Below are 22,653 nucleotides of genomic sequence, written 5' to 3' on the forward strand. Positions count from 1 at the left end.
GATGGTCATTAGGTTACCATCAATAACCACTAGTTCTGTTGCTGTGTGACCGCTGTTAAAGAGCTCACGCCATGGAAAACTAAAATATTCTCGTGTTTTGTTTGTATACACAGTTCACAGATGGAAAGTCAGCTGCAAAAGCCCATTCTGCACACAAACCAGTGCAATTAAATACATATAAACGCCTATTATGTCTACAGCAGTTTAGCTCTGCTCACTGAAGTTATAGAGAGTGTTTCAGCCTGGACTGCTTGAGGGAGGCACAACACGGGGCAGCCAATCAGGACAGAGGTAGTTTACATATATTTACATATATCAGTCATAAAGGCACAGTAACAAAAACAGCCTATTTAATTCTACTGTTGGCCACAAACGGTTGATGGCAAACTGAACAAAGCAAATCTTATTTTCGGAATTTTATCTTATCTTAGATCAGGGGTGTCCACTCTTATCCACAAAGGGCCAGTGTGGCTGCAGGTTTTTACTCCATCAAAGCAGGAGCTCACATGATATGCAGTTTGAAGACTGAAGCCATCTGATTAAACGTGGAGTCAGGGGTGGTCCAGCTTGTTTGGAGTGAAAACCTTCAGCCACGCTGGCCCTTTGTGGATAAGAGTGGACACCCCTGTCTTAGAGCATCTCAAGTTAGGACATCTTAAACTACTCAATCAAAGCCAACAATCAACTGTCCTGTCTGTTATCTAGCAACCAGTGATACACACACAGCTGAAACGTAAACACGTAAACAAAATAACCAGAGGTTATGAATATTGTGTCAGCGCCCTCTGCTGTTTTTTAGAGTGTTTCTGCTCTCCAGTTTCAGTTTCCATTTCTCAAACTCTTCAGCTAAACATGCTAATGTTATTCCTCCTAATAAACAACCACACGTTCAACTGTGCTCATCAACATTAACACTTGAAAGTAATAAGAGGGGACAGTGGAGATCGTGTCTGCAGTGTCTGGCATTTTTACGATGCAGAGTTAGAAAAAAAAGTGAAATCACTGTTTTGCAATATAAATAGGTAGTGAAAAGGTAGTGAACTATGCTGCCTGTAACAGTTAAATTGATAGAAATGGACGGTTAAAACAGGAATGAGGACATTACTGGGCTTATCCTAAAGTTAGGACAGTACCTAGGAGTTTCAGTCTAGTTAGGATGATTATGAAATTAACAATTGTTTTTCTATAATAGCTTCTGTTGTAAATTCAGTCGTCATGGTAAACAGATTTCAGAGGTAAGATGTTTCTGTAATACGGTCTCAGGCCTGTCCACTTTTTTTGTCTTAAACCTTGAATGCTGAAACAAGTGAGCCAGTCTGCCAGTTAATTGTGGTTGTGGCATCACAGCAAATGGGTGTTTGAAAGGTCTAACTCATCTTCAGGCAGTTCCCAAGCTCAGTGTTATTAAGTTAAATTTCCCAACTTAAAACATATCAAGGCAACATTGTTGATAAGCTAAAATTAAAATTGTAATTTGAAAATCACTTTCAAACTGCAGTTTTGATATAATAAAACCATCCATCTTTGCTGTCAATGCTGTCACGATAGCAGCGTATTCATGGCCGTTGGTCATTTACTGCTATGAGCCATGGAAAGACTTTTTTGTATGCCAACATAGGGATGCAGCATAACAGATAAAGAGAGGTTGGAAATAGTCATGTAAAAATGAATTACCACTGTTTTTGGTACATAAACCCAAAAGGAAAAATATCCAAGAAAAATATAGGATACAGCCCCTTTAATACAGCTGACAACTTAGTCCAGCACTTCTCCATTTACTTATACAATTACTAGTAAAGTCATTTGAGTTGAGCTGAAATAAATCAAATTACACTGCAAAAAGAAAGCACGGTCTGATAAACAGGGCAGATCTGAACAGAGCAGCGTGTGCACGTTTAGTAGGGCAGTATTAAGAATAATGGAATGACTGAATAAGCTCAGCTCCCCACTGACAGAGTTAGCCAAAAGAATTAGCCATTAACACTGCTCTCAAACACACACCACACATGCACACACACGCACAGGAGCATTAGCGCTGTAACCATTAGTTACCGCTCAACAGAATTCAATTAAGCTGTAAAAGGTTTAACAGAAATCAATGTGCTCTCATTGAGACAGCGCTTAGCTACTATGCCCCGAATAAAGTGCTACATCGAACTGACTCGATTCAAATGTGTGCATCATTTCCACATGATTAAAATACATTACATCAGCACTACTACTGCCAAGAGGAAGATAAACCTGTGTTGGTGTAATATATAGTTGTTATAACTAAAGTTTAAGGGGAGGAACATGCCTGAAACCCCTCCTTCTTCTAATCTAATGGCACATAAATTCACATCCTCACCTTCCATTCCCATGATGGAGTGTCATCCACCCCATCTCCTCCCTGTTCCTCAGTCCTATATCAGTCCTACGACAGCTATGAGGGGGGACGGGCCTTCTAGCTACAGACAGAAGCCGTCTAGAACTCCAGTCCAAGTTCTCAGAGTTCTCCCCCCTCCCTCAATCAGACTCCCTTTATGCTACCACCTCATGTTTTTCACATGTAAATAACAAACACTAGTAAATTCAACACAGCACTTTATTCAGTGCTTAGGCACGCAGGTGCCGACACTTTTTCATAACTTGTGGAGAGCATTCATCACCACTTCTGTAACAACAGCTAGAAGGCAGATTATCTGCGTCTGCAACCAGTTTCTTTTTTTTGGGCCGCCGTGCTTTATAAGGCAATCTGTATATACAGCATGCTAATTAGTATCATGTATATCAGTAAATGGCCAAAAGTCTGTGGACACCTGGCCATCACACCTATATGAGCTTGTTGGACATCCCATTTCAAAAACAGTTGCTCCTTTTTGCGGCTATAACAGCCTACGCTCTTCTGTGAAGGCTTTCCGCAGGTTTTTGGAGTGTGTCTATGGGAATTTGTGAGGTCAGACACTGATGTCGGATGAGAGGGCCTGGCTCACAATCAACGTTACAGTTCATCCCAAAGGTGTTCAGTGGGACCACTGGAGTTCTTCCACAATAAACTTGTCAAACAGTGTCTTTATGGAGTTCACTTTGTGCACAGGCGCACAGTCATGGAACAGGAAACATATAATTGTCTAAAAGGTCTTTGTAAGCTGTAGCATTAACATCATCCTTTACTGGAACTAAGTGGCCCAAACCCTGAAAAACAGCCCCAGCCCATTATCCCTCCTCCACCAAACTTTACTGTTGGCACTATGCGTTCCAGTAAGTAACATTCTTCTGGCATCCACCAAATCCAGATGCTTCTATCACACTGCCAGATAGTGAAGCGTGATTAATAACTCCAGAAAATAAATTTCTACTGCTCCACAGTCCAGTAGCGTTGTGCTTTACACCACTTCAGCCTACAACAGGCATTGCACACAGTGATCTTAGGCTTGTGTGCAGCTGCTCAGCCATGGAAGCCTATTTCATGAAGCTCCTGATGTATAGTTCTTGCGCTGATGTTGCCTCTAGAGGCAGTTTGGAACTCTGTAGTGAGTGATGCAGCAGAAGGCAGGCGATTTCTACATGCTTTAGACCTCAATGGCCCTGTTCTGCGAGTTTGCGCTGTGTTCTTGCTTTAGTTTTTGCTCTTGCTTTCTTCAGATTTAGAATACTAGCACTTACAGTTGACTAGGGCAGATCTAGCAGGGTAGAAATTTCACAAAATGTCTTGTGGCAAAGATGGCATCCTATGACAGTGCCGTGAAATCACTGAGATCATCAGTGAAACTAATTTTACTGCCAGTGTTTGTCTATGAGGACTGCATGGCAATGTGCTTCATTTTACACACCTGCTATGTGATAAGGGTAGTTAAACCACCTGGACTCAATAATTAGGAGGGATGTGTACATACTTACAGCCAGGTATGTACCTATGTGTACATTAAGTTGTTAACTAATCTCAAATAAGCTCGCTTACATGGTTTCTGACACACTTTTCTATAAAAATGAATGCAATTATGTTTTATGTATAATTGGTGTACATAGGCTTCCTATGCATTGTAGCTGCATTTCACTATGCGGCTGTAGTAAAATAGTCTTATTCTATTGGCAGACAGTTTTGCTTCTTTCAAGCATTATGGTTGGGAAGTAAGCTAAATTGTCTGCCAGTAACATAAGATATTTTGTCTAGTAAAAACATAGACAAATAAATTCATAATCTTAATATAATGAAAAAATATACATATTGACTAGATTTAAGATCTAAAGACTCCTACACCATTACTGTTTTTTGTTTTTGGACAGTGACGATATACAAACACATGTAGGTTCACAGGTGGTTTTGGATAGTAAATAAAATGGCTGTATTTGTGTTGTAGTCATGGTGACCCCTGGTTCCTATCACCACCACTGTAAAGAAATCTGAGTCTGTAAGTTTCTCTACAATGAACCATTTCACTTAAACCCCTCTGACTGACTTTGCTTACATCTCAATGACTATATAATGCAGAAATTTTCAAAAAATTGGTGGAATTCCCCTTCAAGCAGTCAGCATACAGTCAAGTACGCCACATCAAAATAAAGAAATATATAAAGTAATCTAAATCATATTCAGTTTGCCTAAACAAACAGAACGAGCCCCTATATTTGGACTGGACAGTGATTAGCATGGAGGCAGTGGCCGCAGGGCTGCAGTCAGTGAAAATACAGACGCATGAGAGGTCTGTGGGAGTTAAACACTGCAGTGGGTTTCTGTGACTTGACTTTTAAAGGACTTGCTTTAGGACATGACTGTGTGGCTCTCTGTTAGAGCTGCATTGGCAGGCGTGTCACTAATACTTAGGCTGGGTCTGTTTATGAGTGTGTGTGTGTGTGTGAGTGTGGAGAGACAGAGTGAGCGAGACAGAGAGACTTTTACATTGTGTTTGTGTGTGTCTGCAGCAGGTTGTCAGTCGGGATGTAGGTCACTAGTGTGAGGGGTGGAAGCACACAAGGCCAAAATGTGAGGAAAAAGTGTAGAGGCAGATAAATCTGTAAAAGAATAATCCACGTCATACCGTTTATTCACTCACTCCCTCATTCACATGCTTTTTTCTGATCAATGTTAAAGCTAAAGTGTCCCAGTGCACTACAGGTAACCCCCACACACACACCCACCTACTCCCAAACATCACCATTTCCAAACATTCTGCCCCAGGCCACATCGTCTGGACTCGACTAGCACTTTTTTAAAGAGCCCACATCCTACATTTTACATTTTTTCCCCCTAAAGGCCTGTTTATGTGGCTTTATGTGCTAAAACAGTCATTATTCACTTTTACATTTTTCCAGCCTCTCTTAATCCCTTTAAAACTGAACAGGCTGTTTGTGTTACTGTGCATTTAAGACTGTTTATGTAAATGACCTCTGTTCTAATTGGCTGCTGAGAATCACAAAGCAGACAGGCTGAAACACTCCTTATAACTTGTGAATGCATGGGTAGGGCTAAACTGCTGTAGGCTGAATGGGCGGGGCTAAACCGCTGTAGGCTGAATGGGTGGGGCTAAACTGCTGTAGGCTGAATGGGCAGGGTTAAACCGCTGTAGGCTGAATGGGTGGGGTTAAACTGCTGTAGGCTGAATAGCCGGGGCTAAACTGCTTTAGGCTGAATAGCCGGGGCTATTTCTTTCTAAAAACAGAAATAATTTCAGTAAATTGAATTGAAGACTGAAGTAAGAGATACTATGAGATAACCAGTGTTTACACAAAGGGAAATAAGCAAAGAAGTAAATTTTTTTGGCTCTAGTTTTGACTGCTCAAAAACATTAGTGTAGCTGAGAGACTGAAACGAACTAGAAGGTGGAAAACAGAGATTATCAGTTTATCTGACTCATTTAGACTATGAACTGTCCCTATAAACTGATACAAATTGGTATCAAACACTGAAATAACTCACCAAGTCATCGATAATAAATGACATTTTGTTTTTTCTACTATAATTGGTTTTGAATTGAGAAAAGAAGCTAAAATTACTATGAAAACACATTGTGAAACAAAAGTTTTTAAAGATTTGCAGCTTTAACTCACTTCTGCATCACCGTTTCTGTCATCTGATAAACAGAACACTTCTGCAATTCTCACCCTTATTGGGGATTCGTCATCAGAGGGGAAGTATAAATGTGTAAAACTTTTTTACAGACCAAAATAATATTTGTATTAAATATTACATATTTAAATATGTAATATTTTCATCAAAAAATGAAATATCTAACAATCAAATACATAATTTGTGTACTTGGTATTTTTCTGTCAGAACTCATCTCATATTTGAGCATGATTTTTTCAAGAGAGGCTGATGCTGATTGCCAGCTGAGCTGATGCCCTTTGGATTTTTTTTAACGATGTTTGATGTTTGAGTATTGCGGTAAATAGCCCACAGCTCTGTATGGGTTAAGCACTGCCCCCCAGGTTCACTCACCTCTGGGGCGATGTAGTCGGGTGTCCCACAGAAGGTGCGTGTCGTGACGCCTTCATGTATGTTCTCCTTACACATTCCGAAATCCGCGATTTTAATGTGACCTTCAGCGTCCAGCATTACATTATCCAGCTTCAGGTCCCTAAAAAAAATACAGCAGCATTTATATTTACACAGAGGAGTATCAGAACTGGGCTACTGTACCAGTGTAACACCAAGAGAGGTAGAAAGTCGAAATGTTGCTAAACTTCAGGGTGCGAACTTTGACTTCTTCCCAACAAAATCTGCTGAAAAAACCCTTCAGCAAGCTGATCAGGTAATTCCATCAAAGCATTTTTCATAGCTTTAAACACTGGTGAGAAAAAAATGCCCAATTTCCAGTTTTAGGGTCTGACAGATGGCCGGCTCGCTGAGAGAGCAGCATGAGTACAGTGCAAAAAATAAACAAAGGATCAGAAGTGGATTAGGTTGATACTCGATCAAATTAAACATGCCTAGATCTAGTGGATCACTAAAGTAATGACAATAATTTACATAACACCTTTCTCAAACTCAAGGTTGCTTTTAAAAGTAATTTAATACAGTTAAAGTACTTCTACACAGACCAACAGCAGGCAAAACAAGCAGGCTATGAAAAGTATGTGGACACCCCTCCTAATTAATGAGTGTAAGTGTATCAGCCACACTCATTGCTAACAGGTATATAAAATCAAGCACGTAGCCATGCTATCTCCATAGACAAACAATGGTAGCAAAATGGGTCATACTGAGCTCAATTGCTTGAAACGTGGCACTGTCATAGGATCCCACCTTTGCCACAAGCCAGTTCGTTAAACTTCCGCCCTGCTAGATCTGCCCCAGACAACTGTAAGTTTTATCATTGAGAAATGGAAGCATCACAAAGCAGTACATCATGCAAACTCATAGAGCATGGCTACCGAGCGCCACATAAAAATCGTCTATCCTCTGCTGCATCACTCACTACAGAGTTGTAAACTGCCTCTGGAAGCAACATTAGCAGTAGAACTGCATGTCAGGAGCTTCATGAAAAGAGTTTCCATGTCTAGTAGCTACACACAAGCCTAGGATCACTAGGTGCAGCATCAAGCGTTGGCTGGATTGGTGCAAAGCACATGTCCGCCACAATATTTCACTACTGGGCAGTCTGATGGACAAATCTGGGATTGGCGTATACCAGGAGGATGCAATCTAGTGAAACGCATAGTGCCAGCAGTAAAGTCTGGTGGAGCAGGTGGCAACAGTTTGGGGCCCTTTCCTGTTCCAGCATGACTGTGCCCACAAAGCAACTCCAGCAAGACATGGTTTGACGAGTTTGGCCTGCACAGAACCCTGACCTCAACCCCACTGGACACCTCGGGAATGAACTGGAACGTCGACTGCAGGTCAGGCCTTCTCGTCCAACATCAGTGTCTGACCTCATAAATGCTCTTTTGACTGAATGGGCTTAAATTCCTACAGATATACTTGTGGAAAGCATTCTGAAAAGAGTGAAGGGCGGGGGGGTCATCAGAGGCGGGGGGGGGGTGGCAACTCCAAATGAATGGCCATGGTTTTAGAATGGGATGCCCATCAAGCACATATAGGTGTAATAGTGATATGTTGACACACTTCTGGACTCTGCTGCTGTTAGTCTGCAGTCTGGTGTTGATTACTAACACTGAGAGTGGTACAGGGGTCATCAGAGGGGCATCTACTGAAGTGTCTGATAAAACACAAACTACAAAACAAAGTTTGGCTTAAGGAATGGGGGACAAAACCTCTCTCTCTTTTTTTTCCTTTCTTTCTCTCTCTCTCTCTCTCTCTCTCTCTCTTTCAGTGTGTCAGAGCCGTACAGACAGGCGGCCATGCTGGCTGACGTCAGTGAGAACAGGGTGTGTGTGTGTGTGTGTGTGTGTGTGTGTTCCATTTCCTCGGGCCAGTTCAGTCACAGAGAATTAAAAACAACAGGAAAGGGCCAAACAGCTGTGCTGCACAAGTGAGTGACCAGGGAGAGAACCAGAGGAGTTCAGGTGAAAGCATGCACATCATTAGTACAGCAGAAGAACACTGGAGTACAAGGTCATTACATCACATTAGGGCTGGACGCTGGGGTGTTAGGGAAGTAGGGTTAGACACAGAGACATCAGGGATGGATACAAGGGGTTTTAGAGGTGAATGGAAGGGTATTATGGATGATACAGAGGCATTGAGGTGGATAGAGAGGAATTAAGGATGGATATAGGGGCATTAGGGATGGATACAGGGAAATTATGGATGGAAACAGGGGTGTTAGAGATGTAAACAGGAGTATTAGGGATGGATACAGAGCCTTAGACATGGATACCAGGGCATTAGGGATGGATACCAGGGCATTATGAATGGAGACAGGGGTATTAGGGATAGATACAGGGGCATTAGGCATGGATAAAGTGTTCTTAGGGCTGGATACAGGGGTATTAGGAATGGATGCGGAGCATTATGCAAATATACAGGGGCATTAGGCATGGATCTGGGAGATTTAGGAATGGATAAAGGGGTGTTAGGGATAGATACAGTGGCATTAGGGATAGATATGGAGCATCAGGCATGGATACCAGGGCATTTGGCATGGATACCAGGGCATTAGGGATGGATACATGAGTATTAGGGATGGATACAGGGGTATTAGAGATGGATACAGGGGTAGTAGGGATAAAACCAGGTGCATGAGGGATGGATAAAGGGTTCTTAGGGATGGATGCAGGGATAGTAGGGATGGATAAAGGGGTATTAGGGATAGATACAGGGCTTCAGGGTTTAATACAGCAGCATTAGAGATGCATACAGGATCATTAAGGATGGATGAAGGGGTATTAGGGATGGATATAGGGTCATTAGGTATGGATAGAGGGGTATAAGGGATCAATATAAGGGATGGATACAGGAGCATTAGGGATGAAAGATCGCAAAAAGGGATTTAGGTAATTTGAGAGAAGATTAAATGCATAATAAAATCTTGGATTTCTCTTGGATTTGATTTGTACACTCTGGTATGATTTAGAATAACATAGTTTATGTACATAATTCTAAATTATTTGTGAAGATAGACAATAAAAACAATATACCGTGCTGTCTTTACTGTGGCCAACAAATGAGTCGCATACTTTATTGAACACTATTATAATTGATTAAAATCTAGCATGATCAATTATTATCGACTTCTAGCATTACAAATTTTGACACAGTTGATTCACCTCCTCCACCTCTGGCAGTATGTTTTACATGAATATATGGTGGGCTAAGCCACGGGGACTGTTAGACTGCCATTTAGAAACAACAGAAATAACACACAAAGAAATAATATAAACTGTATGTGTTCACCTGTATATGACTCCTTTCCGGTGCAGGAAGAACAGGCCCACAGCGATCTCTGCTGCGTAAAACCTGTAATGACAGACACTCTGGTTACACAGTCTATTCACACTGATGGATCTGCTCAGTCACACTAAATCATCAGCACTCAGCCAGGGCTTTTCTACAAAGCAGCACCAGGGTCAAGCCTTTTCCAGTGACCAAACCCATTTCAAAAGATTGGAATCACTGTGTCAGGTATAAACGTAGCTTGACTCACAGTGAAGAAGCACTGTGTGAGAAGCAGTAGAGGTGTGTATCTCCTCTTACATTTGGCTTGTTAATTCTTCTTCTCCAGTGTTCGAATGTCAAAACATCTTTCACAACACAGACGTAGTGAATGTTCACCTTGGCTAGCTGGGATTCATATTAACATGTTAGTAAAGCTAGTTCCCATGCAGAGACATTAATCTCGGTCTGTGTTTTCTGTGATCTAGACTCTTCAGTGCTGTAAATATGAGGAGACGACTAACTAAATAGGGGAAAAGTCTAAAAGGTTCTATGATTTTTCCAGCACTTCGTATTTTTCATAACTTTTCCAGCCTGGAAACCAAATTTTCATGACTTTTCCAGGATTTTCATGACTGTACAAACCCTGAATTGGTCTTCTCAGTTCCCAAACGCTTACAGAGTGTTGTTAAAAGAAGAAGTGATGCCACACTGACGTAAACATGACCCCATCCCAACTTTTTGGAAGGTGTTGCTGTCATCAAACTCAAAATGGGTATACATTTTTCAAAAACAATAACTTTCCTCACTTTCAATATTTCACATGTTGTCTTTGTACTATTTTCAATTAAATACATGTTTTTTTATGATTTGCGTCTCATTGCATTCTATTTTTATTTACATTTTGCGCAGTGTCCCAGCTTTTTTGGAAACAGGGTTGTATTTCAAAGGTAGTGATCAAATCTCGGGGCAGATAATGTGACCATTTATTAACATAAATTACCATAGAAAGATAAATATAGTTTATTATTTATCATTTGATAAATTCATGACTCCAAAAGAATCTCAAAAATATGTAATATACTTTCTAATGTCTAGTATAATATTTCAATTTATACTGTATAAGTTATTATAAATAGCAATAATTATTAATAGGGAAATTCGTTACAAACAGCTATGCCCCCCCATCAAAGGCTCAATTAACCTTTTCAACTCCTTGAGACCACCGGTGGTTCCAAAACGCACTTTGTCATATTCTTCATAACTTTCATATTTCATAAGCTACATTCAAAAGGTGGGTGTCATATGAGAGCTGTAACTGTCTTCTTTCTGGCCAAATAGATAGGTGATGTAATTTTAAACCCTTATAATAAAAGAAGCTGAACTCACAATTTTTTTGTCTACCGAAAGTCGACCCATTTTTCCACAAATCTGGGCTATAAACTATAAACAGATGCTGTAGTGTGTCTAAGATTTTTGGCTTTCAGCAGTAAATTGTAAGCATATAGCAATTGTATGATCATAAAACACATTTTCTGTTAATTTGAGGAGAGCTTTAAAAAAAAAAAAAAAATAAAAATTTACATTTATTTCATGCAGTTACTGAATAATTTGCCTTATGATTTGGTCATGTACACTCAGATAGAAAAACCAAAATATACCCTGGTCAATAAGAGGTTAAAACGTATGATTGCATTTAACCTGAACCAGGTACTAGACAGACATTGGCAGTCTTACTGATTCTTCAGGCTATTGATGAGACAAACACGGAAGTCTATCTGAGGACACGTTAGAGAGGCTGAGAGACACAATCAATTCAACAAACAGTTAAACATGCTGAAGCTTACACAGCCTGGGGTTCTTTAAACTTGCCCACTTGCTGAATGTGATACATGAGGTCACCCCCATTCACATACTCCATCACGAAATACAGACGATCCTAGAGAGAGAGAGAGAGAGAGAGAGAGAGAGAGAGAGAGAGAGAGAGAGAGAGAGAGAGAGAGAGAGAGAGAGAGTACATATTTTTAAAAGCACTTTCTATGAAGCTTGTATTTATGAACAGTTATAAATGCGTGTATATCTCTTTGTTACCTGGTGACAATGCTTTCTAAGCATATTTATAAACTATAATAATGCTTTATAAGGCAGTAATAAAATATTGTCATAATTATTTCATAACTTCTAAATATATCACTACCCATAATAATGCCATTTAGAAGAATAATGGCCTGTGCACAATTATAAAACACCTTTAATACTTTAATACTACATTACAAACATTTACATGCCGTCACTGAGTGCTTCAAGTAAAGTGACTGATGTTTGTAAAGCAGATGTTAATGATTGGCAAAAAAGAGTGATTGCATTTGGGCGTGTCAAAGGCCACAGTGTGAAAGAAGTAGCTGAATTTGCAGGTGTATCGAAGCGTATGGTCATACGGGTCAACCAGCAGTGGCAAAAATCCCAGTCTACAGGAAATTCTCGTCAGAATTGTGGATGAAGGACAAAACTGAACAGGGACTGTTGCTTCTTGCTTCTAGAAGTCAACGCAGATCCTTCACAACCAATTTCTGAAAGAACTCTCCACAAGGAACTGCACACCATGAATATATGGAGCAGAGTGGCACGAGAGAGGCCTTTGCTCACTTCTGCTCACAAAGTTGCCCGTTTACAGTGACTGAAGAGACTCAAACACTGGACTGTTCATGACTGAAAACCTGTTATCTGGTCAGATGAATCTCGTTTCTGCCTGTCTGTGAATGATGCTCGGCGTCGTGTTCATCGTAGACCTCAGGAAGCCTTCAGGGAGGACTGTGTGCAAGGTGATTTTCACCTTGGAGGATCTTCTGGGGGTTATTCATGCTCGTGGAGGTATTACACACTATTAGACATGTTTTAGTGAAAGGTGACTAATTTTTTTTGTCCAGTGAGCTTATTATACCTGCATATTCTAACATGATGCTGCTGCTCTCTAACCTCAGTGGTTATGGGTTACATATAATTTGTAGGAAGCCGCAATAAAATAAACACCACGCATGCTCAGGGTGATGAGCAGAGCTGTAGATAATAAAGTGACTGAGAAAGCTGCATAAATGTAGTGGTCACCAACCCTGCTCCTGGAGAACCACTGTCCTGCAACTCACCTGACCCAGCTAATTAAGTGGACTGATGATCTACCTTGGGTGTGTTTAGTATGGGGTGGACGTGAACTCTTCAGGAAGGCAGATCTCCAGGAGCAGGGTTGGTGACCACTGGTGTAAAACATTCAAGTGACCCATTCTTTGCTGTTTATACTGCAGATTTACAGTGAATCATGTAGTACGTACTTTAAGAAAAAGCCTGTGATATTAATGGAGGACTTGTTTAGCCTGTTAGGTTTTACTTGGCCTGCTAGAGATCTGATTAGCCTGGTTCTCGTTAAGAAAATAAGTCATCAAGCCTTCAGTTTAAACAGAACCAGGTTCCTCCTTCATCAGTACACTCAGTAGTCCATGCAACCAGCATTACAGTCACAGGTTGTTCCACTGTTTTTCCTGACTTGGTGCTGTGACGCAGAGTTCGGCTGGTGTGAGGCAGACAGTGTGCGTACATCGAGTATTTTACAATGACTCTGAACAGATTTTATCTGTTTTAAAAAACATATTTAAACAGTAATGATCATTTCAAATTGACTTTTCAAAGCCTTTTTTAAAATAATAAAAAAAGCTAACTCCACAATTCAAACACCATCTGCTAATCATATTTAATCACGCCTTTCCCATCACGCTCAACTGTGCAATTATGGTGGTGATTACGAAAGTATAGAGCTATAATAGAACTTTCTGGCAGCTGTTATTTTCCCATCTCTATCATGTAGAGTATAAAAAAGCTCCCAAACGAAATCAAAATCAAATAAGTCTATATCCAGAGCTCATTTCAATTATGGCCGCTCCCTGCAGATCAAATGGGCTTTTCAAAACCAATCTGCTTGTGGAGTGAGAGGAGAGGTGTAATCAGGAAAGACAAGGCATCAGGGCTGCTCTTTATTTACCATACAGCTCTATCTCAAGGCTGTGGAGAGGGACAGGGGAGGGTGGTGAGCGGAATATACCCCCAACCCCATCACAAACACACACACAGACACACACACACACACACACACACACACACACACACACACTCTTCTCAGTAGAGAGATTGAATGATTAAATATTCATATTGAGCAGGAGGTCTGATCTCAGAGGAGTTTTGGCTTTAGAGGGTTCTGAAGATTTTAATTAGAAGTGACGTAACTTAAATTTGACAGGACAGCCCTTAGCTACAAATAAAACATCTGTTGCCAACAGCCAGCGGAGACTTCTTCATCGTCTTTCTCAGCTGCTGTCTACTGCTGTATGTATAGGTGGGCAATATGGCAAAAATATATTATTGTGATACTTTAAGATACATTTATATGTCACAATATTTATATATATTGATCAGTTGGAACTGAGAAAAAAAGAACCAGTAGTGCTACATTTTAAATAGTAATATCACTAGAATTAAATAGTGATATCAACAGAATGATGTTATTCAATATTTGGTATACTGTGTTGCACCAAATCCAGTTAAATAGAACTAATTTTGCTCTCTTTGTAATTAAACAGGCAGTTGGTCAGTTCTGCAAGTACTGATGATATACATAATATGTTCAGAAAAGCATATTGTATTGTATTGTGACATAATTTATCACAATAACGATATATATTGCCATATTGCCCAGCCCTAGGTGTAGGCCAGGGGTGGGCAACCCAAACATTAGGAACAGCCATTTTGTCCTTTCAACAAAAATCAATCCACCTTGGCAGCATATTATATCCATTTTACCATCGTGGCTGTAAATATGTCTCAGTATGTGTTAATGTACTCCTATAGGCCAGAAAATATAATATAAACAAAAACAAAGTCTTACAAGCTTAAGCTCAGCTATACCTGCTTTTCTCACATCTCCGGCAGGAAACAAAAGTAGAACAGTCTCTTGTAAAATGTCTCTCAATGTTTGGCATTTTACCGAGGCCGAAGTCAGCTTTACATTCACCAGCTTCTTGTTTGAACTGTTCTGCTCCACCTTAAATGTGCCTGAGATGTCAGAATAACCACTCCAGATAACCACTTTGTTAATACATTCTCTAAAGAGAACATAAATACTGTTTACTTGCTAAATTCAACTTTAGAAAAAAACAAAAAAAGAGAACAGAACAAAATGGGGCCTTTGCAAAAGTTATGATGCATTTTATGTTTTACATTTTGTTTTTTTCCCAATATGTTCAAATCAACAAATAAATAGAAATTGTGTACTAAAGGGTGCCATACTAAAGTTCTCTGTAGAGGAGGGGCTACATTATTTTCACTTAGAAAATGAACAAAACATGCAGTTTGGGTTGTTTGAACTTATTCATATGACTGTATAAGCAGCTTCACGGATCAGTTCTAAAGGTGTAGAACACAGCACCCCAGGCTATCATTACCAACAACCTCCCAGTCTTTACTCACACTGGCCCGTAACTCATCAGAGCTGCATACAGTCAAATTAGATCATAAATGAGCGCATGTAAAATTCACTGACAGTTTTGTTGTTCATTATTGACATATTTGTACGGTCAAACCTACATTGTGTAAATTTGAACATAATATTTTAATGCCTCAAATGCTCTGTCCAGTAGGGGGGGACAGTGCACTGCCTACTTAACCCCAAACTCCACCTATGAGGACAACCATTGGCTCATGAGCTGCTGAATACTTTTGCGTTATTGGCTCACTATCAAAGCATCTTTATGAAAGAGGACATACTGCATGTAAATAATATGTATATGAGGGCAAATTGGGGTGTGCTTGTGGCCAATGCCATGTAAAGGTACTTGTGTGCAGGCGCTTGTTCCGGCATTGTAGCACTTTTTTAATAAAATCACTTAAAACAAGTAAAAAATGTTTGAAAATAAGTTAAATAATCTTAAAATAATCTTACAACAATCTCAACAGCGGAAATACTAGATTTAGTGACTAGATTTAAGATTATTTTACTTGGCAAGATACCATTTTTTGCAGTGTGATGATGTATCTTGAAGGTGGGAGGAACTTTGGGGAAAATATAAATGCTTTACCAGTGGGTCTTTATGGGCGGGTGGTTTCGAAAAAGATTACTTCCCCATTAGCTGGTGAAGACAGAAGGGAGGCAGATACTGAAGCTTTGTGATTTCAATTGTCCAATTGTCCTTTTCCTGCTGGTCAGGATTTCGATTTGACTCAAGAAATTGGTTTCTGGACTTCAGTACACTTAGTGGCAATTTGTGGCTTTTACTCACAGAGAGGGAGAAGAAGTCTAGCTGTTCACTTGCAACAGCACAAACAAGTAGTGCAGTTAGCGAAGTTAGCAAATGTGATATTTTCAATTTTGAGATGAAAGAGACGAAGAAATATGCCGCAGTCCGTACCACAGTCTGGAAGCAGGAGTGGAGCTGGGTGAGGAACGGGGGTTTGTCTTGCTGGGCCAGCACTCTCTTCTCCACCATGGTGCACTCCACATCATCGTCCTGAATCACCACGTCCTTCTTCAGGATCTTTATAGCATACAGCTCCTCGGTGGTCTTCATCTCCGCTAACATGACCTGTGGAGAGACCGCTGTGATTCAGGACACGTACAGGACACCCAGACTTAGAATCTCCTTTAAAACAGTTTCCACTGCTGTTTGAGTCATGAGTTATTCTGATAGACCCCTATAGATTTTCTATAGAAGCTCAGATTGATAATACACTTTCTGTTGACACAATGTGTTCAGTATAAACAGTGTTAGGATTAGGTTTAGACCTTGTGTGGAAGTTGAGACTAAGGTTAGGTTTAAGATTAGATTTAGGCTTTGAGTGGAAGTTGAGACTAAGGTTAGGTTTAAGATTAGATTTAGGCTTTGAGTGGAAATTGAGACTAAGGTTAGGTTTAGGATTAGATTTAGGCTTTGAGTGGAATTTTAGACTAAGGTTAGGTTTAAGATAAAGTTTAGGCTTTAGGTGGAAGTTAAAATTGAGGTTAGAATTAGATTAAGGGTTTAGGTGGAAGTTAAGGTTATGACTAGGTTTAGAATTAGGTTTAGTTTTTAAGTGAAAGTTGTGACTAAGGTTAGGTTTAGGATTAGGTTTAGGGTTTGGGTGGATGTTGAGACTAAGGTTAAGTTTAGGAGTTTTCGATTAAGTTTAGGCTTTGAGTGGAAGTTAAAACTAAGGTTAGAATTAGATTTTTTAGGGTTTGGGTGGAAGTTAATGTTATGACTAAATTAGGATTAGTTTTAGTTTTTGAGAGGAAGTTACGACTAAGGTTAGAATTAGGTTTAGTTTTTGAGTGGAAGTTGAGACTAAGGTCAGGTTTAGGATTAGGTTTAGGCTTTGGTTGGAAGTTAATACTAAGGTTAGGTTAAGGATTAAGTTTAGTCTCTGAGTGGAAGTTGAGACTAAGATTAGGTGTAGGAGTAGGTTAAAACGTTGGTTGGAAGTTAAGGCTTAGGTTAGGGCTCGGAGTAGGTTAAGGCTTTAGTTGGAAGTTAAGACTAAGGTTAGATTTATGATTAGGTTTAGGCTTTGAGTGAAAGTGAAGGTTATGATCAGGTTGAGAATTAGGTTTAGTTTTTGCACTGAAGTTATGGTTAGGATTAAGTTTGGGATTATGAATAGGCTTTGTGTGGAAGTTGGTTAGAGTTAGGTTTACGATTAGGTTTAGGGTGGAAGTTAAGGTTAGAGTTAAGTTAAGAATTAAGTTTGAGTGGGACTTATGGTCAGACATAAGTTTAGGTTTTAAGTGGAAGTTATAGTGACAAGTATAGGTTTAGGTTAAGATATAGGTGGAAGTTAAGGTTAGCATTAAGTTTAGGATTAGGTTAAATTATGGGTGAAGATTAAGGTTAAGATTAGGTTTAGGATTAGGTTTAGGCTTTAGGTGGAAGTTAATGCTATGGTTAGGTTTGGGATTAGGTTTTGTTTTCAGGTGGTAAAGATTAGGTTTAAGCTTTGGGAGGGTGTTAAGGCTAGAATTAGGTTTAGAATTAGGTTTAGGTTTGGGCTGGAAGTTAAGGTTAGAGTAGGTTTAGGATTAGGTTTAGGCTTTGGGTGGAAATTAAGGCTAAGGCCTGTTAAGGCTGTTTTTTTTTAACAAACTGTCACTTTAATAAAAACAGATTTCAGTGTAAACAGCCAATGTATCAACACTTAAAATGCTACTTAAACTTGGTCATTTTGTTTGTGTTAATGCTTTAAGTTTGCAGGCCTGTTGAGTGGACGACAGCAGATGACATACGCACCTTCCCGAAGCTTCCTTTCCCCAAAACAGCCAGGAAGTTAAAGTCAGAGAGCTTGACCTGGTCCAGGTTACAGGAGGGTATACTGGACCTGTCATCGTCCAGCGGGGTGATGGCCTTCTTACCGGGGCCCAGCTTGGCTTTCTAAAAGAGAGAGACAGCGGGAGAGAGAGAGGGTGGGACAGAGTGATACCGAATGAGCTGAATCAACAAATCAGCATGACTGAACCAGGCCAGTAGCCACCATGCCTCAGTGAATATGGTAGCAAGGGACTGACCAGAGCACACGCGCCAAAACCCAAAAAACCTGCTCACGCTCTGGTCACAGATGGAGCACAGACATCACACACTTAAAAAAACAGCCATGACAAGGCCTTCTGGGTGCCAGCTGCGAGAACAGTGCAAATCTGAGGCTTTTGGAGCATGCATCATACATAACACTGGCCAGCAGGAACTGACGCATGCTTTCTGTGGTCACTCTTAAGTATGTCGGTTAGGGGGCAGGAGAAAGGCAGTTAGCTGCAACTTCCTTCAACAACTACACTGCTCAAAGGTAGTCTTAGACATCTTTTGCATCCTTTTTATTTTCTTTAGAATTATTTAATTTGTTAATATATTGTGGAAATTGTACTTTACCGTATTGAAAAGACATAATTTCAGCTATATTACGACTTACCAGTCAATATTTTGGGTCCAAGTGAGCAATAGCAATCTAGTAAACATTCACCTAACCCCACATTTTACCTCCAAACAAATACTGGGATACTTATCCAAATGCATATGTTCAAAGCAGACATCTCCAATGCTACTCCAACTGGGTTAACACCTGGCTTTTCATGCAGTCAAAGTGAAAACCGAACACTGAAAACATGTTAATGGTATAAAGAGGCCCTCAGATTCAGCCCAAGGGTTCATATTTGTGTGACTTGGAGTGGGCAGCTTGGTGGTCTCAGTGTCAGTCCAGATTGAGATGTGGTTTGGTGCGATGTTTTCGTCTCATCCCCAGATCTGTGACATCGACTGATGTGATTGACTTCAGGATGGCTCCTAGGGTTCATTCAAGAGAAATGGTGCTTTGAGGGGTCAAACTCTTCTTTTCCTTTTGAGAAGGCCAGGCGCTGCTGCCTCTTGCTGTTTGACTTGAGCACTGCATGTGCACAACTGAACTCACAGGTGTCTCCAGCTTTTTGCGTAATATAGAGGGACAAATCATACCAGCGTACTCCGACATCACAATGTACATGCTATGCAAAATGCATATAGGTCAGTTAATGTCCATCCCTGATACAGAACACTGATGATCATGTCCAGCTCTACAAGGCCACAGCACTTTTCAGTTCAGTTCCACTACCTGATTTGATTAAAAATAATGATCAATAATAAGATAATGTAACAAAGTCTTCATAATGAGCTCATGAATAAAACCATATGTGTCTGAGTAGAGAAACATTCAACTTTATACTGCGCTGCTCTGGTTCTGTAGCACTTGGCATGACCATGACTGATCTGTATATGAAAATAAAGCCATAACCAAAAGCATAAGTGTTTATAAAGGCAAATCTACAGTGATGTTATTCCAGCAGGCGCCTAGCGCTAAAAGCAGCCTTCGCTTTAGCACTGACGTTGACAGATCAATCAAAATTGCCTGAGCAACTGCTGCTTAATATCCTCAACATGCAAGAGCACCTCAAAAATACAAAAGCTGGAAAATGCATCACAGGAGCTCATTCAAGCAAAATGTGTTGTAATTTGTTTTTCTGAGCGATGCTAAAGAGCTACAACAGGCAATAAATTGATACTTTGGCCAAAAAATCTATTTTTTTCAGTTCCCTTTTACACTAAATGTTGTCAATCAGCCAAAACATGTTGATATCTGAGGTTTGCTTCTTTAGTTTTGCAATGGAGCTACCAGGCTAATCCAGCTATCAAGCTGCATTAGAGCTTCAAATATTTTGCTGCATTGACCTCAGGCCTGTAACTCTGAGTTTCCAAATGAGGAAAATGCCTCTTGCAACTGGGAATTCCTACTGGGAAAGTCGGGATGGTGTCCTACTGGGAAGCTTAGCATGTAACGTCAAATAAAGTAATAAAGTTATAGTTTCTCATTTTAAATGAAATATGCTTTAGCCTAGTCAACATACAGACAGTAGTAGTAAAACTAGTTAAACCTATAATATTGACTATAAACCTCAACTGTTTTGAGAATGTTAAAACATTATAAACACTAAACTTCACTCATATCCCTAATGCTGGCTAGCTTGTTGCTAACAATATTCACTTTAATGGAGCTGTCCATGTTTTTTCTCACTTGGTAGCTTGAATGCGTGGTCAAATATGGCCTAATTCTGAGCCCTGACCTTAAATTAAACACAGTATTTGACAAACTTGGCAGGACCTGACTACTTACGTCAGGTCCGGACACCATTTCCCAACAATGTGTTGGGCTGGGATTGGGTTTAAATAACACATTCAGGCTCTCATAGCCTGCCTCTCATTTTTAACAATCTTCTTCCCTTTTCATTACCTTAAAACAATTTTCATTTCAACATCACCCTCTTGTGTTGTTAGCACTAAAGTCCACGAGGCCCATGCTATCATTAGAAACAACAGGCTTGGGTTGGGTCAGAATTTTCGTGATCTCGGGTCACTAAATGTTGTTGGGTTTTGTTCAGATCAGGTAGGACTTGGACAGAAAATTCTTAGGCTGTTTAGGTTTGGACCAAAATTTAAGGCCCAATTAAAGCTATAAAGTGCAAGCCTAAATGATCACACAGTTAAGTTCATAAGTGATCTCAAATAGACTTGATTATGTGTTTTCTGAACCCGTTTGACACATAATACAGACAAAACTAAGGCTTCCAGCTGAGCTACTACTGTTCTTAGCCATGCTAATGTACTTTTGCCCATGTTTATAGATAACAGTATATCATACAATGTCAGAAACCACATAAGAACGTCTGCATGTGATGATTGAGGCACGATGCTAACTGATGGCCACAAGCTTTTTAATTGCTAGCTACATTAGCCTCGTAGTTCCACTGCTAAAGCTAAAGAAGCAAACGTTGAACACTAAACATGACTGATCTGATCAGCTACATTTGAAGTAAGGAGGGAGTTTTTTGGATTTTTGATCAAACTACTGCTTAAACATTCACAAAGCCTAATGATGCCATGCACAAATGCAAAGGCCACGATGCCCTGCCAAGCTCAGCTAGTGCTAACTCGAGCTGTCACATCACAGGTAGCATGATGCTGTTTGGAAACTGCATAACTTCACACGTCTTTTAACCCCGACTTTCTCCATTCGCGCCTTCACACTCAGAAACATTCACACACCAAGACAGTCTGACTGGAATAACTTTAATCAGAGGAAAGAAGCAGAGATTAGCATGGCGCTAAAGTTTCACTCTTCCTAGCACTTATAAAGCCGTTAATACAGCAGCCGTACTCTGAATGCCGTCACACACGAGGCGGAGCAGACCAGGCCAAACCCAAACCAGAGAGGACTACAGTCACCTTCAGCCTCTCTCTCTCTCTCTCTCTCTCTCTCTCTCTCTTATCAAACACTCATACGGACACTCTCACACGCACCTGTTTAAGGCCTTTCAATGTCTTATCCTGCAATCACAGGACAAAGGTAAACACAAATAAAGCTCCCAATCACATATCCCATATAATGTTCCATATACGGTACAATAATATAACTATTGTTTTCAGTGCAATATGTAATTCAGACAATCAGCACTGCATTATGCACTAATTATGTCTTTTATGACAGCAACACAGACTATTGTTAGACTGTTATCATCAGTCACTATAAGTGAAAAAAGTACCCACCCTTAAAACAACACAAGTTCTCCTTTCTTATATATTTCTAGTACAAGGCTTCCCAAAGTGGAACTTTACTGGTTTGTCTACCATCATATGATTTATGAACAGACAGTTAGGAAGGCAGAGAGAAAAAAAGAGGACATCGGGAAGGAAATAAGTTCAATAAATATACCCAACCTAATCAAACATCTTATCACTCCAATTACCTTTATCTTTTTTAGGATCAACATTAGAGTTAGTGGTCAGAAAGAGAGAGAGAGAGAGAGAGAGAGAGAGAGAGAGAGAGAGAGAGAATGTGTGTGTGTGTGTGTGTGTGTGTGTGTGTGTGTGTGTACTGCTGTGAGTTTTAAGAGGTCCAAGGCTGGCATCTAGTGGTCATTGTTGGAACTTCAAGCCTTTTACCTAGCTTGTCAATGCAAATTGCACCCCACTCATGTTCTCCCTAAATTTATAAAACTCCTTCATACAGCTGAATTCTTTCATGTGTGAAACAGAAACATTCCTGATTTGGATTTCTGTTCCACTGACAAAAAAAACTCAGACATCATTAGAACTTCATAACTGTCAAACCGTCAGTGGATTTGAAGAGGAATATGACAGATTTTTTTCTGCATAATTAAATGGTTCGGATGTTAATAAAGTCATTCAGAGCGGTTTGATATTAAATGCTTTGGTGTAAAGAAAAAAACTGGAAACTTTCAAGTTTATCAGTGGTGCTGAGAGGAACCAGACGTCTAAAGAGTTTAATGCCTCTGAAATCTCCCTCACAGA

General features: G+C 40.0%; 1 protein-coding gene across 2 annotated transcripts in view; it reads right to left on the reverse strand.

The window, feature by feature from the left end:
- The window catches only part of prkcaa (protein kinase C, alpha, a), a 229,093-nt gene that overhangs the window by 39,573 nt on the left and 166,867 nt on the right, over positions 1-22,653 (reverse strand). Inside the window, exons 9-14 of one of the 2 annotated variants that reach the window (XM_036570116.1) lie at positions 21,643-21,669; positions 18,055-18,195; positions 16,204-16,377; positions 11,602-11,693; positions 9,776-9,838; positions 6,419-6,557 (exon numbers count right to left, since the gene is read on the reverse strand). In XM_036570116.1, the coding sequence (XP_036426009.1) occupies positions 6,419-6,557; positions 9,776-9,838; positions 11,602-11,693; positions 16,204-16,377; positions 18,055-18,195; positions 21,643-21,669 (636 nt within the window). The remainder of the gene's footprint in view (positions 1-6,418; positions 6,558-9,775; positions 9,839-11,601; positions 11,694-16,203; positions 16,378-18,054; positions 18,196-21,642; positions 21,670-22,653) is intronic. The other variant, XM_036570117.1, reaches the window with a different exon arrangement.

The sequence above is a fragment of the Colossoma macropomum genome, unplaced genomic scaffold (genome assembly GCF_904425465.1).
Source record: "Colossoma macropomum unplaced genomic scaffold, Colossoma_macropomum, whole genome shotgun sequence".
Lineage (NCBI taxonomy): Eukaryota > Metazoa > Chordata > Actinopteri > Characiformes > Serrasalmidae > Colossoma > Colossoma macropomum.